Source organism: Muntiacus reevesi, chromosome 3 (assembly GCF_963930625.1).
Source record: "Muntiacus reevesi chromosome 3, mMunRee1.1, whole genome shotgun sequence".
Taxonomy (NCBI): domain Eukaryota; kingdom Metazoa; phylum Chordata; class Mammalia; order Artiodactyla; family Cervidae; genus Muntiacus; species Muntiacus reevesi.
Genome location: NC_089251.1, coordinates 2,485,444 through 2,504,841, shown reverse-complemented (window position 1 = coordinate 2,504,841; position 19,398 = coordinate 2,485,444). Strand labels below are relative to the sequence as shown.

Genomic DNA, 19,398 nt, shown 5'->3' with positions numbered 1-19,398 from the left:
TCATTCTCAAGTTGTGCATGGGCTTCTCACTGCCACCACGGAAGCCCTGTGTGTGTGTCCAGTTTCTTAAAAGGCTGTCTTAGGTGGTACATTGGCGTTTAGGTGGAAAAAAAGGCACTTCGTGTGGTGCAGAGATTTATTTATACCAAGAGCACATGATCAGCATGAAACCAAATCTCTTGAAGTGGCTTCAGTTGTTCAGGGACAGGCTGACTTCTGCTAACCTCACACACCAGGAGTCCGACTCAGGAATTTCTTGCACCACAGGTACGAGGTGGCCGCACAGAGTCCGTACCTTGGGTTGAAAGCAGGGAACGCTGTCGGGGTGGGTGGGTGGGGGGAGGGAGTGGCGAGGCCAGGCCCCGGCTTACCAGGTGGTGATGTACTGCAGGTGCTCGTTCCTCAGGGAGACTCTGGTCTGCCCTCCGATGGGCCCGCCAGGGACTGTGCTCTCTGCAGGGACATGGAAGTGTCCTCATGGTGTCTGGGGCACTCAGCCAAGTCGGGCACACTCCCGCCCACCGACACACGCTGGGGTGTAAAGGACAGGAGGAGGTGTATACGGCCAGGAGGGAGGCATTGGGGTGTGCTGCTCGTAACATACTGAAGTCCGCGTCGATGAAGATGGGCTCTGCGCCTGTGAGCCTGGCCATGGCCTCCAGGTCCCGGTAATGCCAGTGGTTCCGCTCCGGATTGTTCTCGGGGACAAAAGGCTTCCTGGTCTCTGTGAGCCTCACCATCCCCACCAGGTCCACCTCTCCCTCGATCTGTGAGGGAAGGTGAGAGGTGCTGTGTCTCTGCAGAGCTGGGACAGCTCCTCCCAGAGGGGACAGCCCACAGCCCTCACCTGGCCTTTATGCCGTGTGTCTGGATTCACTTTCCTTCTGGGCACAAACCCTCTGTTCACCAAAATGGTGATTCTAGAGTAGCAAGAACATGCTATTTCAGGCAGGGAAGAGGTTCTGAATGCAGGTGATGAGTGGTCACTGGGCGCCTCAGGCAAACACAAGGGAAAGACTGAAGTAGAGAGAGCTGGGGGTGGGGGGGCTCCAGCCCCGGGAGTGCGGTGGGTTCATGCCCTCCCCACCGCCAACCTCTGCTGTTTCACCTGCTCAACACAGCCGGTGGTGGACGTCTCCCCACTGCCTCTCCCTTCAACTCCTGCTTTCAGTTCCCTGTCCTAGCCTAGCTGGAGCACTGGGGCCCATCCTGCGCAGAAAACCAGAAGGCGAAGGCCGAGGCCCTGGGGTTCCTTCTCAGGCTGATGGTCCAGTTTTGGGTCCTGGTGGTGGGGGGGGAAGCGGCGCTGCAGGGCTGGCACTGACTACATACCACTTTCTACTCAAACAGCCTCCTGGGAAGGCTCCCCTGACCCGAAACCCTCCATGCAAGGCTGGGGCTCCTCTGCTGGCCCTCCTGTTGCCCCATAATCACTAAGTGTCAGCCGCTGAACAGTTTCTCCAAAGAGGTCTATTTCATGCTCCTTCCCCTTCAGAGCGCAACAACGCAGACAAAGTTCAGTACTTAGCTGTCTTAATGACACCAGGATGACATTTCAAACTTTCCAAGGAGTTGAGCTGTCTGGGCAGCTTGGATTCCCCAGGGTTGGGGGCTGAGAAGGAACATGGGAACCAGTACCTCTGCCAGGCCACTCAGCACCCCTTCCCTGACATACCACTCACCCCAGTTCAGTGCAGTGGAAGGGAGTGACTACGTAGGCACCGCTCTCAGCCGCCGATGAGAGTCGGCCGGCCTCCCGGGCCTCCCGGGCCGGGTCCACCATCGTCCGCGGCATCATGTACAGCTCCTTGGAGTGGTCAAAGTGCCCCCTGACCTTCACGGGCCTGTACTCCAGGTTCTTCAGTTCCATTGGGCTATACGGGGCGGGAGAAGGGGAGCCGAGACCCACTTGAGGGTCTGCAGACCACGCCACCCACCGTGGCCTGAGCAGAAGATGCACAAGCACCATGGGGGCTGCAGGGCTGCATGCTGTGCCCTCGAAGCGGGGCTGGGTCCCTGGGAAGCATGCAGAACGAGGATCTCTGCTGCCAAACGGTCCCAGTTTTCAAGAAAAGCTTAACGCTGTGGACTCCTGTGTGAACTCAGTAAAATACAGGGGCCAAAGCGACCATCTGCAAGGCAAACATGACCCACTGTCTGCTCCCTTGAATGGGAAGGGTCATGACGACGGCTGTCCTTGTAGGCGAGTGCTTTTAAAGGAGGGAAGAAGGCAGGAGAATCACTAGGCACATCTTCAAAACACGACTCATGTCCAGACACGACAGACGTCTGCACTCCCGCCACCTAAGAACTACTGCTACGGGAGGTCGTCAGCACTGCGGGAGCCCTCAGTACACTGGGCCTGGAAACGGGTGAAGCCCAAAGGCCTTTCTACACGTGTGTGTCAGGCAGCAGCTGGGTGTCAACAAGAGGCCGAGCAGGCCCACTGAGGAGTCAGGAAGGCAAGGTGCAGCCAGGCCTCACTGCTGACCGTGAGCGAGCCCAGCCCCAGCTGGGCAGCCGCACAAACTCACTCTGCGGGCAGTGGGATGGGCTCAGCCATAACTCTCGACTCTAGCTCCGCTATCAGCTGTAGCTTCCACTTCCGACGCTGGACCTGTGGGCACAGGGCGTAAGCCCAAGTGGGCGGCAGCACAGTCAGGGGCTCAGGGCCAGGAGAGCCACATCAGCCTTTACCTGCCACGTCCCCAGGCCAAAAGCAGTCACAGGAATAAGAAGCAGAAACCAGCGGAGGAAGGACTCATCTTCGCTTTTTGTGGCAGTTGCTTCGGCTGAAGAGCTGCCACACCTGCGGGGCCTCCAGGCCAACCCTAGGAGATGTCACAGCATGGGCATGGGGCCGGAAGCCCTGGAAAGAAGAACTGGAGCGGCCAATTCCTTGAAGCTGCCCTGACTGCCTGAGAGAACGTGGAACACAAGGAGGGCGGCCACCACGGGCAGTCGGAGCTAACCAGCAGCCCCTGCGCCCGGCCCAGCTCCTAACCCAGCGCCCAGCGCAGGACCCCTACTCAGCAGTCACCGACTGAATGAGATCCAGCGATTAGGGCCTGGCTCTGCCACCCGTCATGACCCTGGGTAACTCATGGAACCACCTCATGGCTTTCCTGCAAGGACATGCTGAGACCTATCCTGTCACTTACACGCACGGACTCCCCATGCTCTGCAGAGACAGAATGTGATACACCTCAGGACAGTGGTTTACAGAGCTCTCAGAACGACTTTTCTTTTGAATCGCTCACAAATTTAAAGTTGGAAAAACGTACACAAGAGGTACCTTTAAGTTCTCAGAGCGTTGAGTTCCATCAATGGAAAGCAACCTAGGTCTTACGGAAGGTTAAAAAAGGCAGGCCTGGACCAGACTTACAGCCGCCTTTCCTGGGCGCACAGGGCTCTAAACACAAACACCCTTTGCTGAACCGCGGGGACCACACGCCAACTGTACAGACAAGCCATGCTTTCCTTTAGGATCCCAGACGGCTTCGGTCTCGGGTCGGCCCCGCCTCAGCCTGAGGCGGCCTCGGGCAGTGGCTGCACTTGTCGGCCGGGTGGCAACACGGAGAACAGCCCGCGCGCACCCAGGGCCCGACTCCCGAGGCTGGGGCGGCAGTTTCAGAGATTATCGCGACACCCTCGTCCCCCGGCAAAGTGAACGCACGGAATGAAACGCTTTCCCCGGGCGCCCGGGGCGTCCCTGCACGAGAACTCACATGCGCGCGGGGCGATCCCCAGGACGCTCCTCCAGACGACGCTGGCCGGGGTCTGCGGAGACGCGAGAGGCCGGCTGAGCTCACCCACTCCGAGGGCGCGCCCGACCGGCCGCACCCCGGCCCGGCCGCACCGCCCCGGCCCGCTCACCGTCCCCACGCCCGCCGCGCAGGGCAGCGGCCGCAGCCCCGCCGCGCGCAGCCCCAGCCGCAGCACCGCCGCCGCCATCGCCCCGCCCGCTCACTTCCGGGCCCTGGAGGCGTTTGCTTCCGGGACGTCGCTCGGCCCCGCCTCCGGCCCGCCCCCCGACCCACGTGGTTCCGGCGAAGGTCGGCGCCCAGCTCCGCGCGCCGAGCCATGAACGAGCTGCCGGCCGACGTGCGCGCCTTTCTGCGCGAGCACCCGAGCCTGCGGCTGGAGCCCGGCGCCTGCAAGGTGGGAGCGGGGCGGGGGTGGGGTGCGGGAGCCCCACGGCGGGCCCCGAGACCCCCAGCGCCCGGACCCCGTGACCGCGCCGCGCTCCCGCCCGCAGGTGCGGTGCGCTCTGACCGGCCACGAGCTGCCCTGTCGCCTGCCCGAGCTCCAGGTCTACACGCGCGGCAAGAAGTACCGGCGGCTGGTCCGCGCCTCCCCGGCCTTCGACTACGCCGAGTTCGAGCCGCACATCGTGCCCAGCACCAAGAACCCGTACGTGGCCGGGCCAGGGCGGGGCGGCCGGGCAGTGCCCGGGGAGACCCGGGGAGGGACAGTTTCTAGTGCTGAGTCTGGCTGGGACTGGGTAGACTTCGGAGCCCCGACCCCTCCCCGCAAAGTGAGCGCTCTTCAGAGATGCGGCCAGTTTGGCAGCGCCCAGCCTCCCTTCTGATAGGAGACCTGAGATGCAGGTGGGAGTTCTGGAGCTGAGTCACCTGGGACCCCAAGTGAGGCCCCCATCTCGCTCATGTCTGTATGTGTGTGTGTTCAGTCGCTCAGTCGTGTCGGACTCTTTGCGACCCGGTGGGCTGTAGTGCACCAGGCTTTTCTGTCCTTCACCATCTCCTGGAGCTTGCTCAAATTCATGTCCATTGAGTCGGTGTTGCTAGCTAACCATCTCATCCTCTGTCGTTCCCTTCTCCCCTTGCTCTGAATCTTCCCCAACCTAAGGATCTTTTCCACTGAGTCGGATCTTCGCATTAGGTGGCCAAAGTATTGGAGCTTCAGCTTCAGCATAAGTCATTCCAGTGAACATTCAGGGTTGATTTCCTTTAGAAGTGATTGGTTTGATTTTGCTGTAGAAGGGATTCTCAAAGGTCTTCTCCAGCATCACAATTCAAAATCATCAGTTCTTCCGCACTCAGCTTTCTTTATGGTCCAACTCTCACATTCATACATGACTACTGGATGGTAGTGCATTACAGTGGTACCGTCTGCATATCTGAAGTTGATATTTCGTTTTCTTTTTGTAAACACGAGGTTTGCCACCTGGCCTGTGTGCTTCGTAGAGTGTTGGTGCACTTGTGGTCTGTCACCTGAGGTTCTGAAGGCGGTCATTTTCCTTCTTTAGTTTAAAGGAGAGCTTTGATTTAGCCGAGAGGGCATGGTTGACAGTAATAGTCAAGATGAAGGGGGGGTGGCAGACAGTCCCACTGTCCAGCACTTTGTGAAGCGGTGGTTCACATGCCTCTCCTGCTGGAGCAGTCTGGGGAGGCTGGCCAGGCTGTCTAGGCCTGTTTTCTGGGTGGACGGTGAGGCTGTCTGGAGGAGTGGCAGGCTGCAGTTGCTTGGAAGAATCCTGATGCCTAAGCCACACGGCAAACCTCCCTCATCAGACTCTCTAGGGGTGATTCTAAGATGTGGCCATGGTGGAGAGCTGTGGGTCTGGACCCTGGCTTGTGAACTGTCCCTTAGGCGCCAGCTGTTCTGCAAACTCACCCTGAGACACATCAACAAGTCCCCGGAACACGTCCTGAGGCACACCCAGGGCCGGCGGTACCAGAGGGCGCTGCAGAAGTGTGAGTAGCCTCGGGGACGTGGGTGTCTGGGTGCTTGCGTGCTCTCCCCAGGACCAGCACCCCTAGAAGGCAGAAGCGGCAGCCCAGTCAGCCTTTGGTGGCCCTTGGTGGATGCACCAGGCCCGGTCCCAGCACGGTGAGGAGAGGGTGATGGTAGAGACGGCTCAGAGCGAGCAGCAGACTCGGAGTGACGCGGGTTGGGTTAAGTGCTGTGAAGGAGACGGTGTTGAAGCATCCCCAGGTGGGCCTGCCTCACACAGGAGGCTCTCTGAGGGTTTCTCTTCAGACAGGACTTGAGGGGCTGCTGGGAGAGTGCTTGGCTTGGCCGTGGTGGGGGGGGGGGTCTGTAGGATGGTTACTGTGCCACCAGGCAAGTGGACTTGGAAAGGCAGGTGGGGACGAGACCACAGAGGGTCTTGGCAGCTGTGGATGGGAGTGCGCTGGAGGGCTAGAGCCGGGACTTCATGAAGCATCCAGGGAGGGGTCCCAGCTGCTCTGCCTGAGTGGATGTCAGTCTCCGGGCGGCAGGCTGGCGTGGCTTCCTGGAAACTGGCTGGAGCCGAATGAACGGGTGTTCCAGGCCTGTTCGGTCTCCACTGGCCCGCACCCCCAGACACCTGGCTGCTCTCCCCAGAGGAGCTGAGCTGAAGGCTCTCCTGCTGTTTCCCTGGAGGGTGGCAGGGCCCCGGGCCAAGCCCAGCTGTGTGCCGGAGGATGCTGGGGAGACGCGAGGGAGCCAGGCAGCGTACCGGTCTGTCTTACAGATGAGGAGTGTCAGGAGCAGGGCGTGGAGTTTGTGCCGGCCTGCCTCCTGCACAAGAGGAGGAGGGAAGACCAGCAGGATGGTGACGGGCCGCCACGTCCTAGAGAAGCCTTCTGGGAGCCCCCATCCAGCGATGACGGCGCCGCCCCGAGTGACAGTGATGACAGCATGACAGACCTGTACCCGCGTAAGCTCGAGTGCTCGGGACCCGGGTCACAGCTGTCCCCGCGGATTCCATCAGCAAGCCTCTCCCTGCTGCTGCATGTCCGCCTCTGGTCCTGGGCGGGCTGACCCCTCGGCATAGGCGGTGCACTTGACCTAAGACAGCGCAAACCTCTGCCCCTTGCAGCTGAGCTGTTCACCAAGAAGGACCTGGAAGCGACTGGGCCTGGGGATAGCACCGACAACTTTCTGACCGAGGACGAGGACAAGAGGCCGAGGGGCCCCCGAGAGACGGGCCCTGAAGACAGTGGGGCCCTGGGAGTGGGCCGGGAGCGCGTCCTCAAGCGCAGGAAGGTAGTGTTGTCTCCCAGGGTGCCGGCGCAGCAGCGGTTTCCTGTAGCCGTGGGTTTTAACTTCTTTAGAAAAAATCAGATCCTTTTTTTCTTTTACAACTGAAATTTCAAGCCAGCAGTGTACAAGACAGGTGCTGGCGGGGCTGCCTCCTGGTCTGCGCCTTCACAGAAGGGGCTGCACGGAGCAGGCTCAGGGCCCCCGCTCTAAGGCAGGGCGGCCCGGGCGCAGCGCAGGAACCTTGAGGAGAGGGCTCGATCAGAGCCCCCGGAACCTCTGAGATGGGCAGGAAACACGGTTCCGTCAGTGATGCAGCACTGGGCTGGCAGAGGGCGGGGCGGGGCTGTGCGGCCTTTAACTGCCCCGCCGAGTCATCAGGGAAGCCGCAGGCAGAAAGCTGCCCAGGGGTTCCCACTGAAGTCCCTTCCCCCCTGCGGGCTGGGGTTGGGGGCAGGCTCATGACACCCCAGCATCGCATCAGAATGCCCTGCTGATGGGAGTCCTCTGCTTATGCCACAGAAACGGTCCAGCTCCTTGAAAAAGAAGTTCAAAAGTCACCACCGCAAACCTAAGAGCTTCAGCTCTTTTAAACAGTCGGGTTAATGAAAGATCGCTGGGGACAACGCATCTTGAGAGAATTCTGAAAGTCCTCGGAAGTAGCCTGCCAGGGTCCCCACTGGCCCAGCTGGTGTCCCAAGACCTGCTCCACGCACTCCTCGCTTGCTGCCCCTGCACGGCTGAGGTCTGACCCCCACACCCAGGGAGCAGCGCAGACCCAAAGGAAGACCTCCATCTGGACACGGTCTCGGGCGACGCCTGGCGGGAGCACCCAGAGATCGCCCTGGCCAGGCCCCACCTGGCTGGCGGACACCAGAGGACCACACTGCGTACAACAAATGCCATTATTTATTTTGACGTGTCTCCAAAAATCAAAATGTTTTCAAACACAACTAAGATATAAAATACAGCATGAGATTTATACCTATTTCCCACAGAGAGCAAAAAAAAGTTTTTTGTTTTTTTTTCCTTCAAATATTGTTTTTGCTCAAACCAATTCAGTAGGTCCTTTTTCCTCTCACATAAGCATCTACCCTGCCTGAGTGTGGCCCACTCAGGGGCAGGGGCGGTGGAATGGTGACCATCAGGGGTCAGTCTGCTCTTACAAACCAAAACCTGCCACAGAGCAGCTGCGGCCTGGCCAAGCGCGCTGCTCCCTGGGCCGGGAGGCTGGGTGACTGGGCAGGGTGCGCAGACAGAGGCCACCCTGCCCAGACTGACACCGAGTCTGCCCCCTGCGTGGGAGCGCCCGCGGGACGGAAGTAGAAAGCCCTCCATCCTTATAAATACTTGGGGAGCAGGGAAGTGGGCTCCTGGGGGTGGGGTGTGAGGAGCCTCTGCAGTGGTGGGGCTGGGGGAGGGGGGGACACACGGGTGGTGCTGGAAAGGTGGCGATGGCTCCCCTCAGGTTAGCTGGGTCCAGATGTAGGGAAGGTTCTAGCAGCTCTGGTGGGTAAGAGCCAGCCTCCCCCTGCCCTTTGAAGCTGGCCAGGGACTCGAGTGGATCGGGGTGGGGGTTGCTCCCCTCATCCTGGCTCAACACGAAGGTCCGTGTGGATCCGGGTTCAGGACTGGCCCCGGAAACCCCAGGGAAGGCCCTCAGGTCAGGCTCGTACCCCCAGCAGGTGAATCCAGAGAAGACGGGGCCTGCTCCAAGGCAAGGCTTGTGAGACCTCAGAGGGCCTGGCCCCCAGGAGGACCTGGGGAGGGGTCCGGGGGTGGCACAGGGGTTGTGGTCACCTGTGGCCTCTGCTACCAGGCGGACGAGTGAAGAACAGCGAGAAGAGCTCACGGCCCCGCCCCCAAGAAGAGAAACACAGTATAAGGCAATGTTAGAAAACTTTAAATACAGGATCAAGATCCAATCGGTAAGGCATCACAAATCGTAAAAAGTAATTGGGGCTGCATTCAGCATAGCAAATAGACAATCTGAGCAAGCAGCGGCCTCATGAGTGCGGGGAGCGAGCAGGGCCGGGGGATGCCAGGCCGGCTGCGGCTACGGCTCTGGGATGGTCGGCCTGAGGTAACTGGTCTGAGTGCCCGCTCCGGCCCAGCCCAGCCCGCAGCGGCAGCTGCTCCCTGGCTGGGCACGCAGGTGCCGACGAGGCCCACGTGCTGCCAGGCCTGGGCTCCAGCCCCTGCGGGCTCCGGGTGGCCTTTCTGAGGGCCTTGTCCCCACCATGAGCCCCTCGCAACTCCCAGGCATCGCCCCGCGGAAACCGTACTGGCCCCAGCCGCTTCTCCGAGGAACGCCCTGGCCGAGAACCGCAGCCTCGGCTGCCGCTCTAATACTGCCTTATTCTTTGGGTCTGGGGTTTCTCTAAACGCTCTCACCAGCCCTTAAGAGGCTCACAGCGCAGGGCGGAGACCACGGGGAAGGCACTGGTGCGAGTCTGAACCAGTGTGTTGGTGTTGGGCTGGGCTACCCTGATCATTGAGTAGTTTTAGCTAAAAAGGTAAACTTCAAAAAAAAATAAGAGGGAGACTGGTCTGAATGATACACAAATGTATCTGCTCACAGTACGGCTTCCAGGTCCCCACCCCAAAAATGAAACAAAAAAAACGGGCTGACAGGCCACAGCCAAGCAAGATGCCCACTCCAAGAGGCCACAGCCCTGCCCTGGGGTGGGGGGCGCTGACCTCGGCCGGCCGGCTCCACGCGGTCAGATACCAGGCTGTGGGTCCATAGCAGGTTTAGCCATTAATTATCAGGTGTCTGCAAATAAAGTTCTCAAAACATCTGTGCCTTTACCAAGGGAGGGAAGGGAAGGGGGTACAGGAGATGCTGGCAGTTACTCAAATCCACCCTGAACCAGTCCTCGACGGCCGCAGGCCCTAGCCAGGCAGGGAGGACTCTGTTACCATTCTTTCTTCTTCTCGTCCATGGAGACGCCCCCGGGGCCCAGGGCCACCACCAGGAGCAAGCCTCCAATCACCGACATGGTCTGGAAGAAGTCATACTTGAGGAAGTCGTGCATGGGCTTATAGACGGGAATGGTCCAGAAGGCGTTGAAGTACACGTTGATGGCAAACAGCCAGACGACAAGAGTCAAGGCGGCCAGCTTGGTTTTAAAGCCGATGGCCACCAAAATCATCAGAGCCGTGCCCACGATGTTCTGGAGGATCTGCGTAGGTTGAAAGGTATGGAATGAGAATGAATGTGAAGAGATGTGTCCCATTTGATATGAAGGCGAGTTCCAGCTGCCCGCATCCCCGCAGGCCCCACAGCAGAGTGGAGTAACTCAGCGTATGCCGAGAGCTTCACAAGCAGGGAAGGAAAAGAGGTGCTACCGAGGCGAGGGCAGCAGAGGCCGCCCCGGAGGGAACAAGGTCTGCAGTTCACAGGCAGGGTTATTAATGGGCTCACTCACGGCTGACCCTAGGAACCCTGTTAGCTGGACCACACTCCCCAGGGCTGCTCAGGATCAACCGCTCCCTGCCCCCAGTGCCAGGAGCCCCTCATGGGGACCCTGCCCAGCCAGGGCCCCAGCTCTATAAGATCCTAGGAGCCAAGGATGAAGCCTTCGACTCTGCAGCCCCAACCCCTGGCGTGCAAACAGGACACGCTGCAGGCGGGCGTGCCTGGAAGGAGAGAGAAGCAGGTGTGTGTGCTGGGATCCTGCTTCCCCCACTGGAGGGGCCCTGTGATGAGAGGTCAGGGCAGGACGGCCCCTCGGCGGTGTGCGGCGCGCAGAGAGAAAGGGGCAGTGCCTTCCAGAAGGCCGGGGATCGGCCGGGGAGACGTACCGAGAAGAAGCTGGCGTCGAAGTGGAGCAGCGTCATGAACATCAGCACCAGCAGGACGCGGCCTCCGAGCTGCATGTACTGCCTGGGGGAGCTCTCGCGCACGGTGGGCACGCCTGCGAACATGCTCTTGCCCTCGGAGCGGGACTCAGCCAGCAGCAGCAGCAAGCCGCCTCCCAGGGCCAGGTTCCTGCGGGACACCCCGCGGCGGTCACTCAGGGCCCCCAGGCCCCGCCTGTGCTGGGCGGCCGGGTCGGAGGGCCCCGCAGGAAGGGGACTCCGCTGACCAGCGCCCCCCGGACCCTCAGCCCTCATGAGACGTGGGGTCCTCACCTGTGTTCTCGGGGTTCGGGGATGGGGAGGAAAAGGCCTCACCAACGTCCACTACAGAGTCTGAGCAGCACAGTGTTGACCCAGAGAAACTCACTTCAACCAGGAGCTCCTGACTTTAGAGACAGGAGGACATACACTAGCCACCGACCAGGAGACACCCACCTCATCAAAAACTTCAAGTCCCACAAGATGCTGTAGGCGATCGTCTGAGGAACAGAGGAAAAAGAAACTGGAGTCTCAGCATTTCCAGACAAATTTGTGTTTTTACAGAGTTAACAGCATCAGGTAATTCTTCCAACATACGTGAGAAATCTAAATACAAGACAGACAAAACCCTTTCGGGACCAACAGCCCCAAACTCAGCAAGGGGCCCAGCGTCCCTGGGGTGGGTGGTGGCCCAGACCTCTCGACGAGCCCCCGCTTCCTCAGAGCCCCCGCTTCCTCAGAGCCCCGCTTCCTCAGAGCCCCCCGCTTCCTCAGAGCCCCCCGCTTCCTCAGAGCCCCGCTTCCTCAGAGCGTCCCTCCAGGGGCTCGGCTCTAAGCAGGGCGACAGGAGGGAGACCCGCTCACCTGCAGCGCGATGATGCCGAAGAGCCCGAAGCAGGCGTACTGCACGAAGTTCCTGCTCAGCACCAGGATACAGCCAGCTGCAAGGAGGCTGAGGTCAGGGCTGCGGCCCCCCACCCCGGCCGCTGGCACTGCAGCAGCCCAGCCGCCCACCCCGAGCAGAAAGCAGCCTCTGGCAGGGGGCGGTCTCTACCTATCAAAAGCCCTGGTCCAGAAAGCAGACTCCTGGCTAGAGTCGCGTGTGTTAGAGGCAGCTCTGCTGGGAGCCGCAGTCCTGTCCTATCCCTGGTGGACGGGTGGCGGGAGCCGGGCCCAAAGCCCACGTGGCCGCACTGGTGTCCGAGGCCCGCCCTTCTCCGTTTGCCGCTGTTTTCTTCTCCAGACCCCAGGTTCAGGGTTCCCTGGCTCCTCACTGGCCGCCCCCAGTCCCTTGTACCTCCTGCTCTGGGCACTGAACCCAGGGCCGCAAAGCAACGCAGCCAGGACTATACACAGAGCAGCCAGCCAGGGGCCAGCAGGGCTCGCTGCCAGGCCCGCCCGGCGCCCCGGTGGGGGCAGCGGGGCGCAGGCCGCCGCCCGGGAGGCCCGCTGGGGGCCAGGCGCCACTCACTCAGCTGCCCGAGCAGGTTGAGGAAGACGAAGGAGGAGGCCAGCCAGTAGCCGCAGCTCCAGGTGGTGTCGATGTAGTCCCGCTGCTCGCCCCACTGGAGCCACATGCGGATGCCGTCCTCCAGGAACGTGCTGATCAGGCAGAGGCGCGCCACGTGCGGCAGGTACTGCTTGGTGACGCGCAGGAACTGCGGGCCGGGAAAGCTGCGGTGAGGCCCGGCGCCCGCTGCCAGACCGCCCAGGGGTCGGAGGGCAGGGGGGCGTCCGGGCAGCCTGCCTGGAGGCCAGGGAGCGCTCAGTCCAGCCCCCGACCTCCTCCTCTGTCGTTGCAGCCGGCGTGTGCGTGTCAACTACAGTCAGCACCCGTGGAACTGCTGCAGGACACCACGTCCACCCTCAGCCAAGGGCGTGAGAGGCCAGACTGGCCCAGGGTCTCTCTGCCGCAGCGCTGCTGCCCCGGCACGCACTGTGTCCATCACGGGGCGTCCACGAACGCCGTGAGACCTGCCTGGCCTCGCTACCCTCGAGCCGCTGGGGCAGCCCCGCTCCCGCACTGACCGCTGCAAACGCCTGCAGACACAGCTTCCTCCTGCCCCATGCCAGCCAGGCCGTTCACGACGGCTGACCCGGAAACACACACGCACCTTGAAACCGAGGGACAAATGTCATTCGGGTGAACCACACGCACTTTCTCTTCCCAGGCACTCGAAGCGGAGGGACAAAGGGAAAGACGCCCCGTGACACACGCTAACAGCAGGAACCCGGGAGAAAGATCGGGCACCCGCCCACGTGACTGGCGTGTCGGCAGCCAGAGTCCGAAGGGCACCCGTGAGTGTGACCCTCGAAGGGACACCGAGTGAGCGTCACAACCTCTGAGGCTGGCTAACCTGCTGCTGGAATAAACCAAGGTGTGCCTGGGAGCGTTTCTGCCACTTCGGTGCTTTGAAAAGCTGACTGGAAGTCCTAGGCGCTGCTAGAGCCGTCCACCATGGTTAGCAGGCTGCCAGCCATTTAGACCAAGCTTTAGTTGTCAGTTCTGGCTTAGCTGGCACAGAGACGCCTCCCCTCCCCCGGGCTCTGGGCCACAGCAGCCTGCCCTGAAGACAGAGGGGTGAAAGGCCAGGCGTCCACGCTCTCCACGTTCCAGAGCCTGGACCCTGAGGTGTCACTTGTGCACGCGTCTGCTTGGCCCCTGACCCCCACGGAATCGCGCCGGAGCCCCAGGGAGAGAGGGAGATGTGCAGACAGGCGGGTGGGCGGCCCAGGGCAGGAAGCCAGGGCTGGGGCTGACGGCGGGTGCTGTCGCCCTGGCTCTGACCCGACGGCCAGCGCGCCGTACATAAGCCGAGTGAATGCTTTGGTGGGGGCGGGGGGTCTCCACTACCCTACAGAGCGCGGACCAGCGGGTTAACAGTCGCGAAGATTCTTTCCAACAGTAATGAGCAGAGGAAAAAAGCGAAGGACAATGAACCTTGTCTTTAAAAGAAAAAAAAAAAGAGGTCCCCAATACACCTACATGAAGTCTGGAGGCCACATAGGTAGAAGCACTTCAGATCAGGAGCTGTGGGGACAGCGGACGCCACACCCCCTCCCGTTTCTGCCTCGGGGCCTGAATCAAAACGCCCAGCAGCAGGGTAATCATCCAGCCCGGGAGGCCCCGCCACCAGCCAAGAAGTCCTGGCCACGACACAGGCCTCAGCAGGGTGTCGACACCTGGGGAAAGCCGTATGAGGCTGGCACAGCCCACCAGGGGGGCAGTGTGGACTGTGAGCCCCAGGCAGGGGCCAACTCGCCTCCACTGGCCCCCAAACCGCAAGACGGAGGCAGTGTTTAAAGCCTCCATGACATGTCTGCACTCTTAATTTGAGTGTCTGGGTCAAGGGGATTAGACAGCGGCAGAGAGAAGTTCTCTTCGGACAGGTAATTCACTCCTTCCAAGTGCAGACATGCCAAGACAGACATCTCTCTGCGTTAGAAAAAACTGCAAACATTCAGGTATCTGCGCTCTAAACTAAGCACATCTCAGTGATAAAGAATCCGCCTGCCAGTGCAGGAGATGTGGGTTTGATTCCTGGGTCAGGAAGATCCCCGGGAGAAGGAAATGGCAACCCACTCCAGTATTCTTGCCTGGGAAATCCCATGGACAGAGGAGCCTGGCGGGCTACAGCCCATGGGGTCACAAAGAGTTGGACATGACCTAGCAGCTAAACAACAATGTGGGCTGGGTTTCGGGCTATTTTACATATCAGGCCACAGAGCCTCTCTGTAACCAGCCACGTCTAATGAGCACTTGTTTGGACTGAACACGGAGGAGGACGGCTAGGTGTGACAGCGTGAGGCCAGCCCCAGTCTGAACCTTGCCTGCACACATCGCGGTCTCAGCGTCTGGCCCCTGGACCCCCACTGTGCTGCAGACAGCGTGCCCTCGGCACGGCAGGGGGGCCCCTGAAGCAGGCACCCAGAGGCCACCGGGCCAGTGCTCACACTAAGCCGGCCTCCTGCACACACCATGGGTCCTGAGGCCGGGGCTGCCTGCGGCCCATGCACCCAGAGTGGTCACCCATGCCGTGTGCCGGGCAGAGGATCACAATGGGAAGGCCGGAGGGAGACGCTGAGTGGGCAGGGCCTGCAAGACAAGGGACAGGGTCTGTCACCCTCTGGGGGGGCAGGCCTTTCGCAGGAAGGTCAAGTATGCCATATGGGTCCTAAGCAGGACCCCATCTGAGGGCTCACCTACAGAGCTGAAGTTTCTGTACAACGGGCTGTGGTTTCCGAGCGGCAGGGATTTAAGCGGCAGCTGTACCCAAGCTGGGACGTGGCTCTGTGACATGGCCATCACATCACACAGCCACCTGCAGCTCCCAGAGAACACAGGGAAACCTACTCTCTCTGAGTGCTCAGGACAAAAGGGACTTGAGGAGAACAGGCTACAATTCTTGGTTCATGAGAACTTGCAGGCAGAGGCAAGAGGTGGGTCAGGCTCCCATGCACCCTGAGAACTGGGGCTGCCCTTCTCCAGGGCCGCTCTGAGCCTGCACACCCCAGAAGATTAGAGCCTGCAGTCAGGGACCTCCGGCCCATCAGGCTGAGTCAGGGCTGGTACTTGAGGCCAGTGACTCACAGGGGCACATCCACCAGGACCGCCGGACTCCCGGCCGAGTCTCCCCAGGAGCTCTGTAAGGCCATGCAGCACCTGGAGGTCCAGAAAGAGGTGTCGGTCGGCCCTGGGCTGGAGAGAGGGCCTGGCTTCCCCACTGAAAGCCCACATGGGACACAGCACCAGGAGAGAGGAGCAGGGCCAGGCTGCTCCTGACCTTCTGGGAGAAGCCCCGCTGCCGCCGCCGCCGCCCCCGCCACCCCCGCCCCGCTCCCCAAGAGGCAGGGAGGCAAGGCGCCTTCTCAGAATCTCCTGTCTGAGATCGGAGCAGGGGAGAGTGAGTCAGCCGGCTCCTCTCTGCCCTCTCCCTGCTCCTTTTTGGTGTGAGTCTGGAAGCCCCTGTGGGGGAGGGATGACAAAGGAACGGAACACGGAGAAGCCACCCAGCACCGTCCCAAACCCGACCCACACCGGGGCTCCACACGGGTTAAGGCACAGCCCGAGACCTGGGGGCTACGGAGGCCCGGCTCAGTGTCCCGCCAGGGCCGTTCCCGCTCCCCAGCGCTTGACCAGAGGCCAAAGGGAGCTCCCGGAGGTGAGAGCGCCCAGGACTGGCTCTGTCCTGCCAGAGGACAGGTGGAAATACCAAAGGCCACACGGACAGCAAGGCCTCATGCAGCTTATCTGTCACCTTGGTGACACAACCCATTAAGTGCTAATATTATTTACTGGGGCAAATGTGCTTGGGAGTCACAGCCTGCAGCCTGGCCGTGAGTCCCAGCGGCAGGGGATGGGCGTCATTTTGGATTGCCGAGTTCATGAGTCTCTGGCCCCTTCAGACCCAGGCTCAGATGGCTTCCGGATGCCAGCTTCCGCAGACAGCTCTCTCAGCACTTTCTCCAGCAGGAGGACGCTGCCCTGCCACCCAGGGCAAGGAGCCTGATGCCAAAGAGGCAGCTGAGCCTGCTGGCCGCAAGGAGCCAGACCACTCACCCACACTCATGCCTCTGCAGGCCTGAAGGAAGGTTGCAGCTTGCCGACTCAATGTGGTGGCCCACCAGGAGCGTGCAAGACCACACAGACCTCCCTCTCTGCATCTGAAGACGGAAGCACTGTGGCCCAAGCTCCCGGGACCCTGGGGCAACACAACGAGTGTGCACGGACAACCTGGCCCCATGCCGGAGCACTGGAGATCCCGGGTTACCGTCGTGGCTCTCAGGGGACACACGGCCCTTCTGAGACCCCGCTCACTTCTGGCCGGCTTTCTGTCCCTTCATTTTTGCTTTTCTTTTTCCGAAGATGAAGTTAGAAAAGACAGATGTGTCATGTTTATATTTATCGGTCACATCAGTGACTTTCATGACATTTCCCCAATCCCTCCAAGGGAGATCATTTTCATCCTAAAAGCCCAGACATTCTGCACCTTTACTGTTGGCAGCTGGCTTAACACTATGTGGTCAACGGCAAAAAACAAAACCGCCAGCCCAGCTGGGCCAGACTCTGTCCACAGGAACCCACCGCTTTTGCTCTGTGCCCCGTCACCCATCCACGTCTTTCTCTCACACCTGGGAGAAGCAGCTCCTAACTTTGGTGGTGACAGCACAGCCCAGCCCCGCCCTCCCGAGTCGCCCACGGAAGGGCACAGAGGTGTCTGCGGACAGCTGTCACCATCAAGGTGGGCTCTGGCCCTCAAAAACTGACCGCAGGAGCCTGCCCTGCCCGGCAGATGCAGCCTTGTTTTCCCAGATCTTAGGCGGCGTGCTCTCTTACAGAAAAACACCAGGCATGAGAAGCATCTTGCGTGTGACACTGGGCTTTGCCCAGGGCTTTGGCCCCAGGAGCCTCAGCAGTGAAACCGGTACAGGTTGATCCTGTGCGCCCCTCGAGGGCCTTTCGGTTCCAAGATTCTGCTGCTTTCATTTAAAGCAAACAAAATGCATGGAGAAAAAAAGAGAAAGGATTACGTAAAGAGAGTCTGATTTTTTTTTTTTTTTGGCAGGAGGAGGGTTTATCATTTGATAGTTGGCAGCAACTTGAGTGGAGACATTTTATCTAGATTCAGTTATGAAATTCACTTGCAAAACCGGGGTTTTTCCGGGCTGCAGAGAGCGTGTACGAGGCTCTTACGGCTACCATGGCTGCACGGAGCCGTCTCCTTAGGTGGCGGCTACTTGGGGAAACAAAACTGGGTCACTAAAATCATGTCAATGAAAGCGGACTGGCTTGGTTTTTGAGAGCTTTCTCTACAAATTGTTTGTGCAAGGGATACAACTTTTAGATTGTAAACACAAAATCATGACCTGAGGGAAAAACATTTCTTAAAGTTGACTGTTTTAGCCCCACACTGTTTTATAACATAAGCAGCTCACAGGAAAGTGGGGCTGGGAGAACCCGAAAGGGAGGCCACGCTAGAGAGATCGCATCCGTCAGGGGAACGACAGGAAATCTTGTTCACCAATAACTGATTAGAAAACAGCTCACTTAACTATTGTTTAAAAATCTCTCTCTCTCTCTCACACACACACACACACACACACACACCCCTTCCAGTGAGCCCAGCCTTGGAGTACGATGAATTATAACCACCCCCATAAAAACAAACTTAAACCTCACTACTTTTAACTCTGACGAAGCCACACACCCATTAAGTAACCAAACACAGCATGGCGGTTGGGCCGGCCGCAGCTCTTCCTACAGGTCTGTAGACATAACGGGACACTTTCAGAAGTAAAAGGTGCACGGCTAAAGAACCACCGCCATGGTGTCCGGGCCAAGCTTGGTCGAAGGAGACGGTGGGAGACCCTTTGCAGGACCTGGTTCTGTCCGTCTAGATCCCGAGCTCCTTTAGCAGTGACTCAGTGGCCTGTTCCAAGGGCCCGCTTCCCTGTTGCTGGGAATGCCACCTGGACACTCCTGGTCTCAAACAGGAAGGCAGGCGGCGCCTCCCCCAGCTGTGTGTACAGGCAGATACCCATTCATTGCAACGCGGGGCAGAGTCCAGACAGGCAAGGAAGATGGAAGGGAAGGGTCAAAGGGACCCCGTGAACCCAACAAGTCAGGGACACAGCAAAGAAACAGTGCCGTGGCTTTCTGCAGTGGGGGTGCCTACCCGGGCGCCCCCCTTTCCACCGGGAGGACCCCCTCAGGCCTCCAGTCTGACCAACCCCCCTGTTCAGGATCCGCCCCCTAAGAATGCCCAGTGGAAGGACACGCGTGCAGGGACGACCCAGCGGTGCAGAAAGGCGAGGACGCTCCCCAAGCATCCCCCATGCCACCCCGGGGCCTCAGGCCCCTTCTCGGGAGGCGCGGAGACAGCCGCTGGCGCCCCTCGGCGTCTAGGACGAGCCGGGCCGGATCCGGCAGGGAGGACAGGCCCACAGAGCTGGGCGCCCGAAGCCCGGGCCCGGCGAACACACCCAGGGCGCCCCGGCGCGCAGGCGGCGCAAGGGCGGGCTGGGCCCCCGAGGACGAGTTTGGGGGTGCCCCCGGCCCGGGCAGGCGGCGAGCCCGGGAGGCAGGGCCCGGCTGGGGGAGGGGAGCGAGCCCGGCGGGGTATCGGGGGGTGGGCGCCCGGCCCAGGCCTCGGGGCGGCCCGGAGGCCGGCTCCGCGGGGCACGGGCGGGGCCCCGGGGGCACCCAGGCCGGGGGCCCGACAGGAGGGCGGGAGTTGGGGGGCGCCGCGGGACGACGGGCCCGCAGGCCGCACCTGGTCGGCGAAGTCCTCGGCCGTGCCCATCAGGTCGTTCTGGCCCATGGCGGCGGCGGGAGGCTCGGCTCGTTCGGTCGCTCGCTCGCTCCCTCGGCGCTCGGCCCGTCGGCGCCCGCGCCCGCTGCGGCCTCCACAGGAAGTGCCCGGCGGCCGGCCTCGCTCCGCGTCCGCGGCTCCAGCGGCTGCCACGTAGGCCAACCCTTAAAGGGGCCGCGCCGCGGGGCCCGCCCCGGCCGCGCCTTAAAGGGGCCGCGCGCGGCCCGCCACACTCAGGCCCCGCCCTCCCCGC

At 60.9% G+C, this 19,398-nt stretch overlaps 3 protein-coding genes across 4 annotated transcripts; 1 reads left to right on the top strand and 2 right to left on the bottom strand.

Annotated features, from left to right (window-relative positions):
* Nucleotides 1-122: 122 nt before the first annotated feature.
* On the bottom strand, nt 123-3,985 carry SURF1 (SURF1 cytochrome c oxidase assembly factor). 2 transcript variants are annotated; one of them, XM_065928131.1, is made up of 9 exons: nt 3,877-3,985; nt 3,729-3,780; nt 2,698-2,831; nt 2,535-2,617; nt 1,683-1,874; nt 848-920; nt 605-767; nt 372-453; nt 123-295 (listed from the first exon to the last, which is right to left on the bottom strand). In XM_065928131.1, the coding sequence occupies exons 1-9, from the start codon at nt 3,952-3,954 to the stop codon at nt 226-228; spliced, it is 927 nt and encodes a 308-aa protein (XP_065784203.1). In that variant the 5' UTR covers nt 3,955-3,985; the 3' UTR covers nt 123-225. The 2 variants fall into 2 exon arrangements, with proteins under 2 accessions (XP_065784203.1, XP_065784204.1); XM_065928132.1 differs by lacking the exon at nt 2,698-2,831 and having other exon boundaries at nt 3,877-3,946.
* A 53-nt stretch (nt 3,986-4,038) lies between these two features.
* SURF2 (surfeit 2) lies at nt 4,039-7,973 on the top strand. Its single transcript, XM_065928135.1, has 6 exons — nt 4,039-4,161; nt 4,259-4,413; nt 5,614-5,717; nt 6,482-6,667; nt 6,830-6,996; nt 7,513-7,973. Exons 1-6 carry the CDS (start codon nt 4,084-4,086, stop codon nt 7,594-7,596), a joined length of 774 nt encoding a protein of 257 aa, XP_065784207.1. The 5' UTR covers nt 4,039-4,083; the 3' UTR covers nt 7,597-7,973.
* On the bottom strand, nt 7,882-19,307 carry SURF4 (surfeit 4). Its single transcript, XM_065928134.1, has 6 exons — nt 19,107-19,307; nt 12,305-12,491; nt 11,698-11,774; nt 11,290-11,333; nt 10,798-10,984; nt 7,882-10,175 (listed from the first exon to the last, which is right to left on the bottom strand). Exons 1-6 carry the CDS (start codon nt 19,152-19,154, stop codon nt 9,909-9,911), a joined length of 810 nt encoding a protein of 269 aa, XP_065784206.1. The 5' UTR covers nt 19,155-19,307; the 3' UTR covers nt 7,882-9,908.
* Nucleotides 19,308-19,398: the final 91 nt, after the last annotated feature.